The sequence below is a fragment of the Lepisma saccharinum genome, chromosome 24, assembly GCF_977018435.1.
Source record: "Lepisma saccharinum chromosome 24, izLepSacc3.1, whole genome shotgun sequence".
Classification (NCBI taxonomy): domain Eukaryota; kingdom Metazoa; phylum Arthropoda; class Insecta; order Zygentoma; family Lepismatidae; genus Lepisma; species Lepisma saccharinum.
In genome coordinates this window covers 57,776,518-57,798,649 of record NC_139252.1, presented here as the reverse complement: position 1 = coordinate 57,798,649, position 22,132 = coordinate 57,776,518, and the positions used below count along the sequence as shown (strand labels likewise).

Sequence of the window (22,132 nt, the reverse complement as noted above, 5' to 3'; positions counted from 1 at the left end):
ATGAATAGAACCTATGCTCGGAAATCCAAAATGGCGACCGGAAGTGGCGTTATCTTGGAAACAGTAAGACTTAGGAGAAATCTGTTTGCGGATTCGTCACGTACGCCTATATGTGAGTAAAATATGAATAGAACCTATGCTCGGAAATCGAAAATAGCGACCGGAAGTGGGGTTATCTTGGAAACAGTAAGACTTAGGAGAAATCTGTTTTCAGATTCATCACGTACACCTATACGCGAGTAAAATATGAATAGAACCTATGCTCGGAAATCGAAAATAGCGACCGGAAATGGGGTTATCTTGGAAACGGTAAAACTTAGGAGAAATCTGTTTTCGGATTCATCACGTACGCCTATATGTGAGTAAAATATGAATAGAACCTATGCTCGGAAATCGAAAATGGCGACCGGAAATAGGGTTATCTTGGAAACAGCAAGACTTAGAAAAAATATGTTTGCTGATTCATCATGTACGCCTATACGTAAGTAAAAATATGAATAGAACCTATGTTCGGAAATTTGAACGAAGCGAACAGAGAGATCGAATACGACGTGGACGTAGGGGACGGGTTCGTTCATCCTCACAGAGCGGACCTCTACCTTGAATTCGACGTGGTGAAGAAGGAAAGCGGATACGCGTTCCCCGCAGCAGCAAATTTGATACTCGTGGACAACTTCGTGCCTCACCTGTTCTCGCAGGTAGAGGCGAGGAAACACAACACCGTCATCGACAGAATAGATTATCCAGGCATCACGTCGACGGCAGTGGGAACGTTGAAATTATCCAAAACGGACGCAGCATACTATCAGGCGGGAGGATTCAAAGCAGGAACCAAAATATCGACGAGAAGTCACACGGTACTCTTTCCCATGCGTTTGCCCGAGGATACCCTATGCAGTGGAACGTGGAGAAAAACCTTAGTGATTTTTTCGAGTAAGATGTTGGCAACACTGCGAGAAAATAAGGCTTATGCCTTACAAGAGCAAACCATTAAGGCGAGCCTCACCGAGCCTCACTTTCGGTCGCAGAACTCTCCATTTGGGTCTACTAATGTTGCCAACTTACTAGGCCGTATCAATATTGCCTCTGATTTTCTGGTCGTCCGAAACTCGAATTGGACGGCATCGAAGTGGTGCGTTACCTTTTCGGGAACCTCTCCTCGTACACGCTGAAGTATGTTTCGTTGTACTTCAACCTGGTGGGGAGAAGATAATGCCCGTCGTCGCATCCGGTTGCGGTGACAATATAAGCAAAAACTAGGTCGTGTCAGTATTGCCAACTCACTAGGCCTCTGAGTTTAGGGCGACCCGAATTGTGCTGCCAGAGCATGTTGCGTACGGACCAGGTTCGAGGGCACAAACTCAACTTGCATCTCTCGCATTACTATTTCAGCAAAGCATTGCAGAACAAGCGATGATTGTGTTTCCCACGGCAACATCTCGAGTATCATCACAAGCTGGTCGGGGGTTACGTACGCCGTAACCCTCACATGAACGTGGCACTCAAAAACAGAACGGAGGATGAGATTATTTTGACATTGGACTTTACGTCACTCTACCCGAGCATCATGGTCGCAGCCGGCCTCTCCCCTTTCAACGTGAACTTGGGGAGTGGCGCAAATTCCACGCCGCCGGAACAGGCATTCTGCCCGGTACGGAAGTTAATGTTTATCGCGGCGTTACAAATCCAGCCGGTTGTACGGAAGCTAATCTTCACGTGTATTTTTCACGAGACACGCTTAATGTCACGTGCATCCGTAAGATCATGGCCTTGCGTAAAAAAATCAAAAAAATTTAAAAACAATAAGACTTTACCGCCAGGCAAACTGCTCGAAATAGATGCCAAACAGAACACAGTTAAATTAATAATAAATAGTATGCACAGGTAAATATACAAATTGAAAAACACCCCCGAAGAGATTTGTCCCCCACGTCAATCAATTTTACGTTCGAAGATCGTACGGGAAAACCTTTACTTTTTTGGTTGGGCACCACGCACTCCTGGCGGGGTTATGGGGGCCAGGAATCCTAAAAAACAACAATTATTATTATTTTGTTTGTTTGCTTGCGTCACAATACACGCGCGCGCGCGTGTGTGTGTGTGTGTGGCACATCGTTCCCCCGAGAGAGGTTTACAAAAGTCACGATATATAAACATTGCCGGAGTTGGAAAATTACGATATGGCGCATTCGCTCATTACTGTTGTCAGCTATAAGTTTTTCTCTCTCCATCTTACAGCAACGTTGGCATCTCTATTTTTTTTAGTTGTAAGTAAATTGCCAACACACTCTAGTTAATAATACTACATATTATACGCACACACGCACACACATACTATATTACCATCCACCCATCTCCCTCTCTTTTACGGCAGTACGTGTTTGTTGCCGGCTCTCCTTGTTTAGTATGTGTAGGTTGGCAAAAATTGCTTTATGCACTGTAAGGCAAGCCTCAAGCAAAGTTGCCAGCTCCTTGCTTTAGGTTAGGTTAGACCTGGTTAGGTTAGGTTAGGTTAGGTTGGGTTAGGTTAGGTTAGGGTGGGTTAGGTTAGGTTAGGTTAGGTTAGGGTGGGTTAGGTTAGGTTAGGTTAGGTTAGGTTAGGGTGGGTTAGGTTAGGTTAGGTTAGGTTAGGGTGGGTGTTGGCAGCTGTCGGTTGTTTAACTCTTCCCTCTCTCTCTCTCCTCTCTCTTTTTTTCTTGTAAAAGGCTATGGCAAAAATACCAGTAGGTTGGCAAAAATTGCTTTATGCACTGTAACGCAAGCCTCAAGCAAAGTTGCCAGCTCCTTGCTTTAGGTTAGGTTAGACCAAGAAAAAAAAAGCTGTAGGTGGGTGTTGGTAGTTGTCGGTTGTTTAACTCTTCCCTTTCTCTCTTTTCTCTCTTTTTTGTAAAAAGCTATGGCAAAAATACCAGTAGGTTGGCAACCTTGCTTTAGGTTAGGTTAGACCAAGAAAAAAAAGGCTGTAGGTGGGCTGTCGGTTGTTTAACTCTTCCCTCTCTCTCTCTCTCCTCTCTCTTTTTGTAAAAAGCCATAGCAAAAGTACCAGTAGGTTGGCAACTTTGCTTTATGCACTGTAAGGCAAGCCTCAAGCAAGGTTGCCAGCTCCTTGCTTTATGCACTGTAAGGCAAGCCTCAAGCAAGGTTGCCAGCTCCTTGCTTTAGGCTAGGTTAGACCCAAATAAAAACCTTGGTGATTTTTTCGAGTAAAATATTGGCAACACTGCAAGAAAATAGGGCTTATGCCTTACAAGAGCAAACCATTAAGGCAAGCCTCAAGCAAGATTGCCAGCTTCTTGCTTTAGGTTACGTTAGACCCCAAAAAAAAACCTTGGTGATTTTTTCGAGTGAGGAGTTGGCAACACTGCGAGAAAATGAGGCTCATGCCTTACAAGAGAAATCCATTAAGGCAAGCCTCACCGAGCCTCACTTTCGGGCGCAGAACCCGGGCACCTGCACTACTTACATCTTGTCGAAAAATTAATGTAAGAATTGTGGCTCAACAAGGAAACAGACTAAGGTTCCTGACATACCTTGCCAATGGTTTGCCACGGTTTTTTTGTATCTTTTGTGATTTCCATAAAATATTATTCGATTTACTTACTTCACGCATCCATATCTTCTCAGGATTCGAGAGAGTTTGTCTTTAATACCACTTTATGCACAGAAGTGGATTAAAGTGGGATCCGAACCACTATGTGCCTCCACCGAGTAAACAAACCAGGGAACCCTTCATTAAAAAGCAACAGCATTACCACTACGACATCGTGAAGGCACTATGATTCGAACGAAGAAAGCCTATCTCCGCGGCTGAGTGGTTAGCACAGCCTAGGCATGGGTGTTTTCCGTGAGCGCCCCTCATCACTCATCCTCATCGTCGCGATTAGTCCAAAATGGCAGAAAAGCGACGCTTATCTCGTAGGGCGTTACTGTAACCCTTCCTTCGCAGTGGTCGAAATGAATGGGCTACCAAGGCCTTTTGCTTAGCACATTCATATGCATGATTCAGTTTGTAGAGGGAGATTATTTCCGTAACATCTTTGGCTATTATGCATTTGAAGCTTCGGAACGAGTCACAACTCTTGAAGCAGCCAATTAACCAAGCGAGCCGCTGACGTCATCTCAATCCAGAACCTATCGCTAAGCCCCTTGCTCAGATTCCACACGCCCACTACGCTCGCTAGACAGACTCGCGCAGTCCGCTGGAGATGTTCCGAAAGTAATTCGACTCTAACGCATTTCCTGCTAGAGTTTGAGTTGCTGTTTTAAGTCCACTTTATGCACAGTAAGGCTAATCGGGACTGGACCTACAGTTTAAAGTGGGATCCGAACCACTTGTGCCTCCACCGGGTATCGAACCCGGGACCCCTTGATTACAAGGCAAAGACGCTACCACTGCGCCATGGGGGAGGCCCCGCATTTCCTGCTAGAAACTGACTATTTTTTGTGATTTTCTCTCCAAAGGAATAACGACCACTCTCACTGCAACGGTGGCCTCCTGGGAACCATCAGGAACGACACGTCCAGCAACAAGTGCTATCAGCATCATCATCACGTGATTGGCAATAACCGAACGATTAGTCCGCAGAACTCCATTAGAAGCAATAGCTCCACATCAAGGACCCCCATATTCTCTTCTTACAGTCAGGTAAGAGCCTTGCTACTTCAGGTGTCCAGAGTTTTATGCTGCTTTCCTCTGAAAGAAACCGGATTTTGTTTTATTATAGTTGTCCTCTGTTTCTCACGCTCTCCCTACCTTCCTCCGTGTGTATGTGTGTGTGCCTTTCCCTCTCTTCCTTCACTCTCTGTCTCTTTCTCTGCTATAAATCTGTTTCCCGTTGTCTAACAATTCGCTTTACTTCTCATTAATATTTTTCTTCCCTGCATTTGTCCACTTTCCTTTCTACCAAGATTCCATTCTCCCTTCTTCTAATATAATTCTGTTTTTTTGTAATTCTGTAGGGTATGAAGTAAGTCAATAGGTGTCATCCCGTAGGCATTTCTTTGCTACAAGTGTCACTTCCCAAGATATCCTTAAAGCGAAAATCACGTTTGCAGGAGATTGAAGAAATCCAAGATGGTGGAAAACATGGCCGATGAAAATCTAAACATATTTCAATTGTTTTCCTGTAGTTTATGGTTATTACAAGCATAAGAAAACAGTTCTTATGTTCTTCGTTCATTGCAGAAGAACACTGGAATAAATTAAATAATGAAAATGGTAACATAGATTCAGTAAGGAGTTTTCTTTTTCACAAATGGAGTAAGCCACCATCTTTAAAATTTAATGTAACAGAAAACAACAAAAGACTTTGTGAAAACAATGATGTATTTGAATTACCTGATGATATTTGGGATTTATAATTTTAAATAAAAAATAATGTGATCAAAAGAAAATTTTATCTGGAATAAAAATAAAACAGACTGCTTCGTTTCACAGTTAAGTTACTATATTACGACAATGTAACATTGACAACATCCATTATATAACGGATTCTTTTTGTTTAAAAAATTGCTAACCATTGTTATAACTGTATATTTAGTCAAAATGAAAATATATATCTGATGAAGGGAGCGTGTGTTCTCCTGAAACGTCACAATGAAAAACTGTTTTGCTATGCTTGTAATAACCGTAAACTACAGGAAAATAATTCTACATTGCAAGCAATGCGTACATACAAGAAACACTAATATTTCAATTGACATATACATTTAAATTTGGTGTGAATTTGTGTTTACGGAGCCATAGAAACAGAAAATTACATCAAGAATTAAAAATGGTGATATTCAAAATGGCGCCCTACTCGTCGGAAAACTGGAGACTCACCAGTAAAGTTTGGTAGACGTTCCGCCGCCTAATATTTAATGATTCCACTGCGCTAATGATAAAGAGAAGGTAGTCGTGTATCCTCGACTACAGGCCTGGCTAAAAGTATTCTTTCCTTTCGCATGGAGCTACTGAAGAATTGGAGCAAGTTTGGGCGTTAGAAGATAACGATGCATTTGTCATTTCCGTTCTGCTTCGTTTCCGATGACGCTCGTCAGAATGACGTGAAATTCGGAACTGGATTGTTGCGTAGTCGGATCTAGGAGATTGTGAAGAATACGCCTCTGAGCCTAATTGCAGATTCTGGTTCTGTGCCACTCACAAACCCTTTGCAGAGGGCGCTGTCATCAGCAGCGAAAATACCCCCTTCCGTCGCAGAAGAAAAACCGCTTTTGTAGTTTTCACACTTCAGAAACTCACAAAAGCGTACAAGGCGCCGTTTACTTTGAGCTATCTCCCATTCTCTCTTCAGCCCGCTTGCAAGCCCCGGACGAGAACCTTACGTTCAGTGTTGCCCGTCTGGTGATTTTCCGATCGAATCTGGTGATTTTTTTATGCCTGCCTGGTAAAGCATTTTTTGTTCTTATTAGTACGAATCTCCGCCACTAGGTATATCTAGGGGCTTCTCGGGTAGATAGACAAGATGCAAGAGCAAGATCACCGCATTTATGGAAAAAGACAGACTTAACTTCGCTGTTATTCTCGAACATATGCAATAAATTACATACACCTTGCAACCCTGAAATGTGGGTATCCCTAAATGCTTCTCTTACGCACGAATATGACGATGTTCGGATATATTCTTCAACAATAAACACTCTTTCCTGTGTAGAATATGGCATTTTGAAAACACACACACGACGTCCGCATAAGTAGACACAATCTGGAATGCCGTTCGCGCCAAACAGCAACCACCTAAGGCACAGAAAACATAACAATTGATACACGTTCTTCTGTACCCACATTTCAGGGTTGTAAGGTGTATGTAATTTATTGCATATGTTCGAGAATAACAAACTTTCTCCTTTGTCGTTAAAAGTGCCTTAGTGTGATAGCCTGAGGTGAAACACGTCTGTTAGTGACACGTGACACCAACAACGTTGCCAGTGTCCTCCGTAATATTGTGAAAACATCTATTTTTGGAACAGCCCTTTTATTCCCTTCTGCAATGTTTTTGAAACTTCGTCAAAGTTCTTTTTCTGTCAAATTCAATAGATGGCCATCCAAATTGTTCGTTGGTATTGTGAAATGTTGCAATAATTTACCTCAGTGAGTTTTGTGCATCAATACACACGATTTGCAAATATTTTTTTTCCGCCTTTGGCAACACTTTGCTTATTTGTTATTAAAACATGCATGTTCTTACATATGTTTGTCTCTCTAAATTTTCCCAATATACAGGGCATTCTCTTGGCAGAAAGCGTTTCTTCTCATTCCGTTTCGCTATTCCGTTATACGGTCGTAAACACCGGGTTGCGTGACTTTTCGGACACTCTGTATAAGTAATAGCTACGTATATATAAACACAATATTTCGATACACTTGCACAAGAACAGTACAAACGTTATTTGAATTCTTGTAGGTATGCAAATGCTCGAAGGCATCCTCGAAGATCGCCTGAGCTTCTCTGTACTTCGAAAGAACACACTCAACACATTTGTTCATTTCGATGTATTGATATTTTCATATTCTCAGCCATCTTGTCGTCTCTTACAAGTCTCAGTTTTACATAAATACTAATTTCCCAATGTAGATCCCTCATATATACTTTCATCTTACATTCATTTACCAATCACCTTCCGGGCCTCCCCCATGGCGCAGTGGTAGCGTCGTCGCCTTGTAATCAAGGGGTCCCGGGTTCGATACCCGATGGAGGCACAAGTGGTTCGGATCCCACTTTAAACTGTAGGTCCAGTCCCGATTAGCCTTACTGTGCATAAAGTGGACTTAAAACAACAACTCAACTCAAACCAATCACCTTCCTTTTCAATCGAAGATAAACACAGCTGCAGCTGTGCAACGTCATAAACACAGATGTGCGCGGCGGTAATGACACTCCGGATTGTGGGAAAACCCACCAAGGAAGGTCTTGACATATGTCGCCGCGGAAATGACCCGATAAGAACCCTCGGCGCAAATGACTCCGCGCAAGCGACACGGACTCATCAAAATAGTCCTTGATGATGTTTTTATGGGAATTGAAAACTTTTTGATTCTGCCCATCCTCCATCGCTAAGTTCAAAGTTCGATTCTGCCTCTACCCGTCAAAGTTAGGTCCCAGGTTACGGAAATGGAAAAAGGTACAGGTGCATTATACCCTGTTCCAGCTAACTGTAGAGCAGTGCCGCGCATATCGGCAGAGGAGGAGGAGGAAAATCGAGTGTTGAAAGCGCAGTGTTGCCAACCGTACGGTCCTGACCGTACATGTACTGACGTACGGTCCAGCCGTACGCTAAATGCACGGCTTGTCAAAATTTGCTCTTGCAGATTTATCCTAAGAAATTCTTAAACCAATCGTACGGACCTGGAGACAAAAATACGGTCCGTTTGCCATGTGCGTTCGGTTTTATCCTTTTCAAAAGTTTGCAACGCTGACAGATTTCCCTCGAGGAAATCGGGTAACTCCCGTCGCCCATTACACAATCAGTTTCTCTCACTGTTGATTGGTGGAGCCGTCTCGCGTGACTACTTGCGCGGAGACTTGTTCTCGTTCGCCTGGTCTACAGTTAGCTGGTACGGAGTTTAGAGCAACAAAAATCTTTAACAATTTTCTAAATATAGGCTAAGGAGTTACACATCATTTTTTTTCAATCAAATGAAAACGCTGCATGTATTCAACAGAGCACAGAGATAAATAAGGCAAAATACAGGGTGTCTCACTCGCTCTCGCCCCCAGATTTTCGCATATACAAATCAAAGTAATGGTTGTAATGTGATAAAATTTGCTACGAACATACCTTGGTGTGTGTGAAGCGTGGTGGCATCGAAGAAAGTGCTGGAAGTGATCGCCATGAGCATCATGAAGCGCCGTCTCGTGCACGGCGTAAGGATTCTCACTAGCCCATAACCGGGTATTCTGGGAATTCACGGCGCCGTTTAATGGAACCATGCTTCTTCTGTGAACCATGTGTAGTCAAGGATTTCTGGGTGTGCATTGACAAATTACTGGAACCAATTACAGTAAGTCATTCTTACAATCTCACAACTGTAACACAGCAACAAGCACGCGTCCGTTAAGACCGCATCAAATGGCCGACTCGCGCATGCGCACATCTAGAACGACTGTGGCGCTCATTCTCATGATTTCACCACGCTTCTCACACACCAAGTTATGTCCATAGCACATGTTATTAAATTACAACAATTAATTTAATTTTTATAAGCGAAAATCTAGGGCCGAGAGCGAGTGAGACTCTAGCAGACAGTTTTCGCGCTACAACGCCAGGGGTCCCGGGTTCGAATCCCGGCCTGGGCATGGATGTTTGTGAGTGTCCTCATTAATTTCATCATATCATCACTCATCCCCTTCTTTGCAAATTAGCCAAAAGTGGCACAAGAAGTAAAATAAAGCAAATCAATGAAATCAAAATGTAGCAGACAGTTAAGATTTGATGTAATTTTTGTTATTTAGCGTTTCTTTTCTTCCACTTTTGGCTAATCGTGACAATGAGGATGATTAGATGACATTGATGAAGGGGCACTCGAAACGAACACCCATGCCCAAGCCGGGAGTCGAACCCGGGACCTCTGGCGCCGTACCAGGCTGTGCTAACCACTCCGCCACGGAGGTTGGCAGACAGTCAAAAGACAAGAGTTTTGTTGTGGAGGAACGTCTGCATTTGTAATAAACGTAATGTAATTAATACCGGGAAGTATCATGTTTCAGGACTTCGCTCGTGTTTATTTTTCTTGAAAATCAGTAATTTCTGAATATACATTTTTCTCGCGAATCTAGTGGAAATTTTTGTTACGCTCCTGGCAACACTGGACTCCGCAAACGAGCTGCTACCGCGATCCCACTCCGGGTGAGGCTGTTTTGCGGGTAATTTCCGTCAGGGAAAACAATCGACGTTACAAAAAGGGGCTCTTTGTCTCCAGTTACCTGTCGGGACTGAAATACTTCGGTTGTACGACTGTGAGATGAAAGGGAGTCTCCTTTGAAGCGCATTGTTATTCGAATTCTTTGTTGAAATTATGTGCCTACGTTTGGCAGGTATTAATAGCTGCAGAAATTAGTCTGGAATAAGCTCGCAGTTTTGTCGAGAAAATGTTGTCTTTCGGTTAAGCTCCCTTAAGAAGGAATAGCGAGGTTCACATATTGTCGAGAACCTGTGATTAATGGTTAAGTACAAAGTCGAAATTCGGCCTCTACAAGACTGTGAAAGCGCCTACGTCATTGGATTGGGGGGGGGGACGAAATAACGGATCCTTGACGTTTATGTACCACTTATGTTATCTTTGCACAAAAAATTGAGGCTCCAACGTTTGATTGATTTAATTTATTTTACTTAAATTTTCTGCCACTTTTGGCTAATCGCGAAGATGAGGATGAGTGAGGATATGATGAAATTGATGTAACTCATGAAGAACACCCATGCCCAGGTCGGGATTCGAACCCGGGACATGGGCACTTTTAGTCTAAAGCAGAACATTCACTGCGCATGCGCGAAGAACAGACCGGGGCGACACAATACTTGTTATTGAGAAACAGCTTGTCGTGTCTCTGATTCTAAAGATTGCATTGGTTACTACCGAGAGATCGCTTCCAACCGACACGTACCGCTTGTCGCTTCGGTCTGAAAGTCCAATTAAAATGTTTGATGACGATAAGACCTTGAAATGCATATAAATCATTATTTTTCTTCCACAGGTGCCGTGGGTAACCACAACCGCGCAGCCAGGAGCCTTCCTGGACACCATAAACAGGCACAATTCCATTTGCAGCCACAAGACACTGACCCCACAGAATTCCCTCCCCCCTTACGAAGCCACCCTTCAGCATTCTGCCTTCCTCCCCCCATCCCACAGGAACTCCCTGGCCGGGATCTGCAGGGAGAAATCCAACAACCTGACCATCGAATCTCCTCTGCCGCCGGTGAAGGTCCAAGACAACGCCGAAACGAATCCTCAGAATATCAAGAAGATCTTCATGTTCTTCGAGCCGAAAGGGTGCCTCAAGGAACGAGTGGACTATTCGTTGTATATTTTCCCTCCTGAAAATCCGTAAGTACAGGCTACTTAACGTACAATAAAAGTTATTTTAACACTATTTTGTCTACTGTGTTACTATTGTTTCTATCTGCTTTAGAGTGGCTTCTGCTGTGCTAGAAATTTCATTATTTTTTTAAAAAAAAATTTCAATCGAATTGGTCCGGTTGCGAAAACCAGAACGCTGGTGGAGGAAGAAAGATCTTAATTTTGACACACACATAGTTATTATGTTTTTAACTTATTCTAGGGCCCGGGACTTTATGTCCTATAAAACTGTAAAATATGTATCTAATTATGTCATATAAATTGGAAAATATCTCATGAAAAATTATAAATATGTCAGAAAAATGCAGAAATATTCCCAGTAAAGCCAAAAATATGCACAACAATACTCTCGAATTTCTCCCATGCCCGATAGAGTAGAGTAGGGGCTGTAATGTACCTAATGTTATTTTTACTTTTGACTGATTTTTGTGAAAAGCGAAAAAGGCAAAGAAATGAGAACGAAACTTCTTTACTTCCCGTGCAACAATGAGAGAGAACACTTTGCCTCAATAATGTTTGCATGGCTATCAATTGTCGGCGGGATAAAAAAGTGGGGTATTATGTTGTTCTGTACTAAAAAAAGACGGCACTTTTCTTCCTCCGTAACTTCCATATCCTGCCATCGACAATATGAACTATCCGTTGTGCTAAAGGTACGAAGAAAATAAATTATGAAATAACCGATTATGTGCGAGAGAATTACGAAATTATACAGAAATATGTCTTATTACAACAAAATTGAAAAAAATATGTTGTAAAAACGCGAAATTGGTGAAATATGTCGAAATATGCTTTGTCAAGTTTGTCTATTTCGGCTGATTTTCATCAGATATGTAAAGATCTCACCCCAATAATAGATCCGAAGCCAATTGAAAAAAATGTTATAACATAAAGTCCCGGGCCCTAGTTATTACATATGAAAGTAAGTCAGTAAATATTTATATAAACATTATTAGATAATATATGTAAAGGAATTCGTTTGTTACTTTATATATATATATATATATAATCAGATATGAAGGCCTCGGGTGTAAAACATGGTAAGTGGCATTTTGGTCATTTGTGAATTACAAAGTAAAATGTGATATCCTTCAATTTTCCAGTGAAATTGTCGTGTCATACAATTTGCATTAGACTCAGTGACGCCTTGTGAATTTGGCAAACACAATACGAAAACAATTTTTCTACAGTATAGCTTCTAATAACCTTTCATCTTAATGAACACAGAAATGGCCAAAATGTCACTTACCATGTTTTACACCAGAGTCCTTCATTTATCAGGTAGGAGACTCTTTGCCAGCTGGTTAAAGATGTCAATACATTACAAAACAGTTTAAATTGTTTTATTATGTATAAGTTTTTGTTTAGTTTTTGCTTTCTATGCGTATAAGTCAATTAGATTAAAACAAAACAACATGTTTTTAAAGTTCCTTACAATGATTTATGATGCATATTGTGTCAGGCAGAATAATTAAATAGAGAAGTTACGAGCATATTTCCCAGGTTTACAATTTTACAATTTTAATGTATCATAGTCCTAAGTGCATTTTTAACGATTTGTATAACCTGTATTTCTATTTATTGTCATGTACAGTCACGGATACTGCTCGGTTGTAACAATCCCATTGAAAGCTAATGGTATAGTTACAACCCAGAAGTGTCCGTGACTGTACAAACCAGGCGCGGTTCTACCCTTAGGTCACACGGTCACGTGCCCCTCCATCCTTTATGTATCTAAAGAGAACTACAATTATAGCAACACTTGTATTTTATTTGCTTTGCCGCACGCACTCTATATCGGAGCGAAGGCGGCTATAGTGGGTTGGACGAAACTTGGCAACATCATCCCTACGTTCTGAGCTGTGGGGAGGTCCGAGGGTTTATGGGCGTTTCCATTGCGAGTGGTCACAATATCGCTGAGACCCAGAACCATAGACCCACCCACACTTGGGGGGTTGTTTTTAGGTTTCCCGCTAGATGGTGGCTGGGTCCATTTACCGAATAAAAGAAACTTTGTAAGAAAGAGGTGGGGACGTCTTGTCGAGGTTCGCGTTCGACATGCTTTGAAAAGTTTTCATGAACTAGTATTTTGAGTACTTTACTGACGTGTTACCGTGCGCGTAAAAATAAAGCGAAATGAATCAGGTGAGATACTACAAAGTCAAATTTTAAATCACCAAGACCGATTGTTGGCCAAAGAATTTGGTCCGCCAAAACCACAGCATTGCCTAAATCAAGGGTTGCAAGATAAAAACAGGGCAGAACATACAACAAAAAATTAGCTAATTCCCCCCTTTTTTAGTGATATACAAGAAATGAAATAACAAGGTAATTTTTTTCTAAAGTATTACACATTTTTAATTTGATATATATTACATGCCGCTGGTATGATTTCCATTAGTTTTAAGATATAACCATAGGCGCCGACTCAATGGGGCTTGGGGGGCTCGAGCTCCCCCAATGTTAACGATGTGGGGGCAGAGCCCCCAAATAATTTTGCTTTAGAGGATCTAATGTATTATTTTGCTTCTCTTGTAAAGTTTACTCTGTATTGTGCCACATGAACTTAACTTTAAATACACATTTGAAATGTTCTAGACCATCAATTTGGGGGGCTGAGACCGCTAAACCAACAACTTTGGGTGGGGGCTATGACCAGAGACAGCAAAACACATGACTTATTATTATATACTAAGTATATAATTATGAGTATTGTAAATATTTTTACTAAAAAGAGTTTCAAAAGAAGATGTGCATGAACTAGGATAGTGGGTGGGACGTTTGGGCTACAAATGGCTCTCACATGACATTCAGAACGAGATCATTGATATATTAGGGAGATCTGTTTTGCGCTCCGTGGTAGCAGATATTAAAAGTCGGGAATATTTTGCTATTATGGTTGACGAAACTTGTGACATATCCATCCGTGGACGATTAATATTCTGCATTAGAACTGTGAATAAAAATTTTGATATTTTTGAGGAATTCGTGGGCTTTTATGAGATTCCGAACTCTGAGGCCAAAACTTAAAAAAGGGAGAGAATGAGTCATTCATTAATTTATTTCAGTGATCAGAGCCCCCCCAATAATTTTGACAAGTCGGCGCCCCTGGATATAACCTATATTTTGAATGTACCGTACCCCTTGCAGACCCCATGAGCCGCCACTGGTACGAACTGGCGTAAACTCTTAATTGGTAAGTTTGCAAGTATTCACAACCATTGCTATCCATTTCAGATTCCGGCAGTTCTGCGAGTGGTTCGTTACCCAGCGTTGGTTCGACAACGTGATCCTCCTGTTCATCGGTTTGAATTGCATCACCCTGGCCATGGAGAGGCCCAACATTCCCCCTGAGAGCACAGAGAGGCTGTTTCTCTCCACAGCTAACTACTTATTTACCTTCGTCTTCGCCATAGAGATGCTGGTCAAGGTAAGAAAGACGATACCGTTCGAATCCAGAAAGATGTAACATCTATCATTCTTATCGTTCTGATGAGCATACGAGGGTAGTTTGAAAAGTAAGGTAAACGAAGCAGAGATGGCAGCACCATAATCGAATTCGATGCACGGTCGATAAGTTTGATCCTTCAAATGAGCCCTTGCAGAGTTTCAGTCCAGTGCGTTGTGAGGTTATTGTTTGTTCACGCGAAGTAGGTGAACGTGCAAGCGTTTTAAAAAATGATGGACAAAACCAGGAGAATGCACCAGTTCACACGTCAATGGTTTCTATGGTTAAAATCCACGAACTTAAGTTCACATTGTTGGAGCTAGCTCCCTCTGACTTCCATTTGTTCCATAATCTCAAAGATGGCTCGGTGAACAACGATTTTCCGATAACAATGAACTGATTCGTGCTGTGAACGGCTATTTTGCAGACCAGGAGAAATCATTTTATAAAGAATAATCTCACTACACACTGGGCTGAAACTCTGCAAGAGCTCATTTGAAGGATCAAACTTATCGACCGTGCATCGATTTCGATTATGGTGCTGTCATCTCTCCTTCGTTTACCTTACTTTTCAAACTACCCTCGTAGTTATTAATAAGGCTACAATAAAAGATAATTATTTATCGAAGGATTTAAATTACAGTATGTTATCATCATACGAGGACCTCTACGGAAAATGGGCCAAAGTCCACTTTTTCCTGAAATGACTTTTAGGCTTAAAGTACTCTTTACATCATTCCATGCCAAATCAACCGGGGTCTGATCCTTGACATCTCAGAAATTGATAATTTTTGGTACAGGGGTAGCACCAGTAAAGTTGACCAAAACTGCCAAATTTCAGATTTTTTCCGATCTTAGTTTTTCAAAATTATAAGCAGACATTAATACATAAACATAAACATGATCCAAGATACAACTTTCTCCAGTTTCTGTTGCCAGGTCTTACGCAGTGCTTTGAGTGCAGATGGTGCAACCGACCCTACGGAAAACATATGTAAAAGCTTAAATAAATAATAATATTTAGATATTGTATGATCTTGAAAGTTATATATTTTTTTCCTCCGCAGGTTATAGCAGCCGGTATGTTGTATGGGAAAGAGGCCTACTTCACTTCAGGTTGGAATATAATGGATGGGTCCCTCGTCATTATCTCCATAATTGACCTGCTCATGTCTATTATCTCTGAGAGTAGCCCGCGGATTTTCGGCATTCTCAGGGTATGTAATTGGTTTTGCTTTCTGTTGTGTGGCATCATCATTGTTCAATAGCATTACACGATGTTTCTCCGTACAACTTTCACAGTGTGTAGAAGACATCAAGAAGAACAAATTCTCTTATTAACGTTTCGGTCGTTGAAGCCTCATTTCGATACTACAAGCACTCGAAGCCTATGTGTATGCAACCACGTGGCACAGATTCAATGTTGCCAGTGACATTCACATTTCTCATCGAAAAACGAATAAATCTTTAACCCAATATGGACTGGCTGAGTTAGTTACCAAGGCAATGCTGGCATGTGAAAACATCAGGACAAAACTTCGGACGTCTTTCTTGAATCCAAAGCATCAAGTTCGATAGGCTGCATGTGTGTTATATGGTAATGTGTGCATAATTTGAAAGTGTGAGCTCGGCGACATCAGCCAACACAAAGTCTCTGCTAGTGTCTACACAGTGAGCAATCACTTTTAGTATGTTATCCAGTAGAAAAAATAAATATCAGTGGCAACCCTGAATCTGTGGCACGTGGTTGTTTACATGCAGGCTTGAAAGGTTGTTTTTTTCGGGCCCGTAGCATTGAAACAAGGCCTCAACTAGCATAACGTTATTGAGAGAAATTGTTCTTATTTTTGTCCTTTGCATGCTCCGAAAATATACACTATGTTTCCTTAAAATAGTTATATTCATAAATACATACATATATTTCTGTCATTCTTAAATGTTTGCATGACCACATTTTGCAGATGCAAAATAATATAATACAGTTATTTTTAGTGGTTTTTATTTTTTTTTGCGACGTTTTGTCCTGGTTTCCAAGAATTTTTTCAAGCTTACGCCAAGATAAACACACACACACACAACCTCACATGGTTATAAGTGTGTAGAGTGAACTCTCAGTCTCAGATGATTGTTTTTTACATTTGTATAATAAAAACTTCTAATTTCAAAACTTTCAGGCCTTATAGCCAGTGATGTGCAGTAGACTATAAGTTTACGTCTACATGCGTTGTCTACACGTAATCTACGCGTAGATTACATAGGGTTGTAGTTTACATTGACTACGTAGACAATCTAAATTTAATTTTCAAGGGTTTCATGAAGGGAAAGTGACATATTCAACTATATTGGTTCCTAACGAAATGAGAAGAATCCTATTTACAACAAAATTTATCTTCTCTTTTATTATCAAGTATGGAAGAAGATAAATAGTATGGAAAAAACAACAACAGATGGCAGTCGTGAGGTAAGCGTGGTCATCTTCCCATAAACACTAGAATATTTCCTATATTAGGTTTCTTCCTAGGTAAGAAATTGTTTGAATTTGGGAGGAAGATTATGAAAAGTTCTCTTCACACATCAGCAACTGATACGCAGTATAATTTTCTTTTAATTCCACGGCGCCCTTTGCTGAGTTATCACCTTTCGCCATGTTCTTTACATAGATTACGTAAAATACGTGTATAAAATAGTCTACGTGTAGAATGTAGACTATCGTTGTTTACGCGTAGACGCACATCACTGCTTATAGCGCAAAAAACATCGAGAATTCGTCACTTTTTTTATACGATCATTTGAAAGTTGGGGATTCCGAAAAGTTGGGAAATTACTAGAGCTGAGCCGATACCACCATTTGCCGATAACGATACCATTGACCGATACCCACCAATACCGATATTTCCAGTATAAAATAACAAAGGCTAGTTGCAGAGTCATACGAACTATACATACATCACTAGGAACGTATTTAGAAATATATAATTTGGGGGAGCCAGTCCGAGCCAAGTGTCTCAGAAATATAATAATAAAATTGTTTCTATTTAATACGTTAATATAATTATTTGTAATAATATGAAAATTAATTAATTAGTACTTAATTTCTCCGATGCGTATGGAGTATTGTTGTATGTATTCACATACTAAGAAACGGAGGAAAGACAATGTTAATACTTATTTTGTTCTTTCTATCTTGACTAAAAAATATTGTTATTACATAAATAGTAAAAGGACGCTATAAAAGCAGAGATAAAACAGCAAATATTCATCATCTAGCTTATGTGTAGTTAAGACCGCTAAAATTTGTGTAAAAACAACAGTCATGACAAGGAAATTTATGTCAAAGAAGTAAAAGAATTGAGTAACAAAAAGAATGATGGTACGTCCATTTGATGAAAAGTAACGTTCCTGATAAATATTTTATGTACATTATTGTAAGTAGTGGTGTACATAAATCTTTACAAGGGCCTCTCCGATGGTGTCGCCGGCGCCTTGTAATCAATAGATCGCGGGTTCGATACTCAGTGGAGGCACATAGTGATTCGGGTCCCACTTTAAAATGTAGGTCCAGTCCCGATTAGCTTATCTTTCTTAGTACTGTCGTTCAAAGCCGTATGTTCTCAATGTAATCTCGGCGGAAATTATTGATTGGTTGATTTGCTTTATTTTACTTCGCTTTTTTTGCCACTTTGGCTAATTTGCGAAGATAGGGTTGAGTGATGATATGATGAAATTGATGAACGGACACTCCTAAACATCCATGCCCAGGCCGGGATTCGAAATCTAGCGTCGTAGCCTGATGTGCTAACCACTCCACCGGCTTTCACAGAAATAAATAGCCATCATTGGCTGATACCGGCAGTCACACGAAAGACAGAAGTGAAGAGGATAAGTATGAATTGCTGATTCTCCTTCGCGCTTGAACGTAGATAAAACAAACCTAATTTCACAGTGACGTTCATCCCTCTTTTCCAAGAACTCCGCACCTGACCCTAGGGTTAAAAACATCAACCTATGTTAGGACCACGAACTTCAAGCAAGAATTGGCAATGAATGGTATATTTCCCACAGCGTTAACTAAGCAGTTAAATGCCTTCATAGTCACGTTTGGGTTCAGCTTTCACTTACCCATGCTTTTGATCTTGTCATCTGCTTCCCAGGAGGGTGGGGTTTTATCCATGGAACTTCCTGTGCTGGTCTCCCAATCTGTCACAAGGAAGGGTGAACGAACTTTTAAAAGGACAAATGTTGAGACGAGCTGTTGCCTTTGCCCGCTCTTCTAGCCACTGAAAATCTTTGGTATAGGATGGTATCGGTAAGAGAAAATCAACTGATACTCACCAGTATCTGTATCGGCTCAGCCCTAGAAATTACTGCTCGAAGTTGGGGTCAGGTTGTAATATTACCTTTTCAATCCCAATCGCATACACCCTTACAGTAAGCAAATAAAAACATGTCTTTGTTTTGCAGGTATTTCGTCTTCTTCGCTCCCTGCGTCCCCTTCGTGTGATCAACAGGGCTCCAGGACTGAAGCTGGTGGTCCAGACTCTCCTCTCTTCTCTCCGTCCTATAGGGAACATCGTTATCATCTGTTGCACTTTTTTCTTAATATTTGGAATATTAGGCGTTCAAGTAAGTTCATTCCTAGATACATACTGAGTGGCCACAATTGAAGTTGTCCTTTTCAGAGCCTTCTGGAGCACGTTTGAAGCATCAGGGTGAAACTCTGTAGAGATGCTATGGAAAACAACCAGTAATGAGTTTTTGTCGGTACAGCAGCTTTCAGTATGCAGCCCATCAACGTGAATGAAGTTTTGGAAGCATAAAACAGCATTATCAATGGTCTCACGAAGTGTTTCCCGGGTGTGTTGTTCACTGTGCATTAGATATCAGCTTTACATTTCAACCTGGTGGTGAAAATTTGAACTATTTTTACGGTCAGCATTCACTTCCCCATGCTTCAAACGAGCTCCAAAGGGCTCTGGGTAGAGCAGTTTTAATTGTGGTCACCCAGTACAAGTAATTTTCTTGAATCATATTCTGGTTTTGAATGCAAAACAGGTTCACTGCACAAGGTGTACTAAATCAGTGTTCGAAGTGGAAGTTCCTAGCTGGGGGAGGGATGCTTGTATGGATTAACATGAGATAATGCAATATGTGAGGCATGCATGTGCAAAGTATCTTAGCTGAGGGGAATGAAATTATGAAAATTTTCTTAATTGGAGGCTAGTATCCATCTTCCCCTAATTAAATTGCACGTTATATATACGCGTACACCAATTTTTACCCATTCAGCCTTGGAAAATTGCTCAATCTCCCCTGTGGTCAAACATTGATATTTCACAAGATGTGTTGAGGAAATGTTTTTCTGAAATAGGCTTCTCAGGGAGGAACTTGGTCCCTAGACACAAGGTTGGCGTTAGTTTTAAATACTTTTTAAGAATGAAATCCATAGAAATTAGTGCACCTTCAATGAGCTTAATTTAGCACTCAGTATAAGCGTTAACGTCAGGATGGTGCGAGCAGGTGATTGTGCACCCCTTAATTTTGTTCCGCACCCTCTTCTGCACCCCATATGTTCAACTGAAAACACTTACCCTTAGAGTGTCATATTATGTCATGTCGTCATATTGACCACCAAATGTTAGATACTGAAGTAAGATCGTTATTATTGTATGCAACAGACAAGCACTGACAGAGATGCTGATATACATACTTTTCTGTACCGACGGTAGTTTCAATGATGATCAGCGACCGTTTTTTTTTCTCTCGTCAGCATTGTTGTTATGAATTTTTCTTCTTTTGTTTCTTCAAGTGGTCTGTTTGTGGTTTTCGATAATTACCTATAACTTAATGTGAGTTGTTTTTTTTTTCTTGTTTTTTATTGCATTGTTGATAAACTGTTTATTTTCCGAATACTTGTTCTTCCTCACACTGGAGCAAAAATTTCAGCTACTTTCAATTTCATTTCAGTCAGTAATTTATGTTAATCCCGCACTATGCTAAACCTTATCTACCAAGGGAAAGTAAACTGTCCTTGCCCCCCCCCCCCATTATTTTGAAAGGTTGCATGCGTATCTCATGTTTTTCTTATTTTCAACATCACACCCCTAAATTTCTTTCTGCACCCCCTCAGCACCCCTAGGTGATTAATCCTGGCGCCACCGCCAGTTAACGTGGTTTCTTGAATTCTGTTATATGCAAATTTTGTGAAATATTACCATACTTTGCATTTATTTTTCCACTATTAAATTTATAAAATTACTGTATAGATACCCTATTGAGAAACGTGTGTGTATATCATCATTCACCAATAGTAACTTTTTCTTTTTTTTTCCAGCTCTTCAAAGGAACGTTCTATTACTGTGAAGGACATACAAGTCCAACTGTTAAAAACAAAACTGATTGTAAAAGTAATAGTGGAAAATGGGTGAATCGAAAATACAACTTTGATAATCTGCCGAAAGCCTTAATGTCACTGTTTGTGTTGTCTTCCAAAGATGGATGGGTTAACATTATGTACACTGGATTGGATGCAGTGGGAGTGGACCAACAGGTTAGTGGTTTATCTCATAACCTTACACATCAGATTATCTGTGTACAACACTGTTTTTATTGCAGTTGTTGTTTTAAAGTGAATTAATCCATAATGGACAAGTTGCCAATCTTTTTGTTATTTATATTATCATTGTTGTTTATATCAACAATAAAGGACAAACATAATATGCTTTGTAGTGTTTTTATTGTTGTTGAATGGCTGAAAATGATGCTAACATTTGGGATATATTTATGCTAAATAAACAGTAATATTTAATACAGGGTATGTATGTGCCACCCTGTGGAGTGACCACAGTATCATTCCAATCACATAACACAAATTGAAGTATAACCAAATACTCTGAAAGCAAGTAATGAAATTATATCAGAATTATTTTGATTGATATTTATATACAATTTGTGATGTAATTAGGTTTCAACCCAAACACTTAATTGTAGGATATTTATAATTATAACATATTTATTTCCTTGTCCAACTTTCAAGACTTCATTCTAACATACCACTATCATACAGACACTTGTTCAGTGGGGTCTTAGAAGTTTCAGGTGAAATTTTCCTAATTTTAATTACTGATTGATTACACTTATGTTGTATTTCTAGTTTTATCCGAAACAACAACCAACTAATGTTTGACATATTATACAATATGCAGCCATATTTATGTCAACAACTATTATAGAAATAGTAATATGTATATTTTGGTTTCATGTATGTAGCTCTTTTTCTCCAAGATTCCGTGTTCCATGCAGCTAGGTGCCTGAACCTTGTAGTCCATTTTCCTTTGTACAAACCTCTAAAAATGAGAAGCACCGATATTACATGATCAAGAAATCAAATGGTAGGAAATAATGGAGACAAAACACAGTAACAACATTGTAATGTAAACACGAGAGACACTATCTTGACTTGTCAAAATTGAAATATATTAATTGTTGAAAGTTAACATAGTGGGCAGCATTGAATATAATACAACTCAGTAATAATAAGCATTACACTACTATAATGCAATAGAACATAAAAATAATTAAAATTATTTTCTAAAACTGCTGTTGAG

The 22,132-nt window shown here is 40.2% G+C and overlaps 1 protein-coding gene across 4 annotated transcripts in view; it reads left to right on the top strand.

Moving 5' to 3' along the window:
- Positions 1–22,132, top strand: part of Ca-alpha1T (Ca[2+]-channel protein alpha[[1]] subunit T) — a 172,222-nt gene that overhangs the window by 116,728 nt on the left and 33,362 nt on the right. For all 4 annotated transcript variants that reach the window (XM_083110833.1, XM_083110835.1, XM_083110832.1 and 1 more), the window contains 6 exons: positions 4,462–4,645; positions 10,695–11,047; positions 14,318–14,510; positions 15,596–15,745; positions 18,990–19,151; positions 20,860–21,075. In XM_083110833.1, the coding sequence (XP_082966959.1) occupies positions 4,462–4,645; positions 10,695–11,047; positions 14,318–14,510; positions 15,596–15,745; positions 18,990–19,151; positions 20,860–21,075 (1,258 nt within the window). The remainder of the gene's footprint in view (positions 1–4,461; positions 4,646–10,694; positions 11,048–14,317; positions 14,511–15,595; positions 15,746–18,989; positions 19,152–20,859; positions 21,076–22,132) is intronic.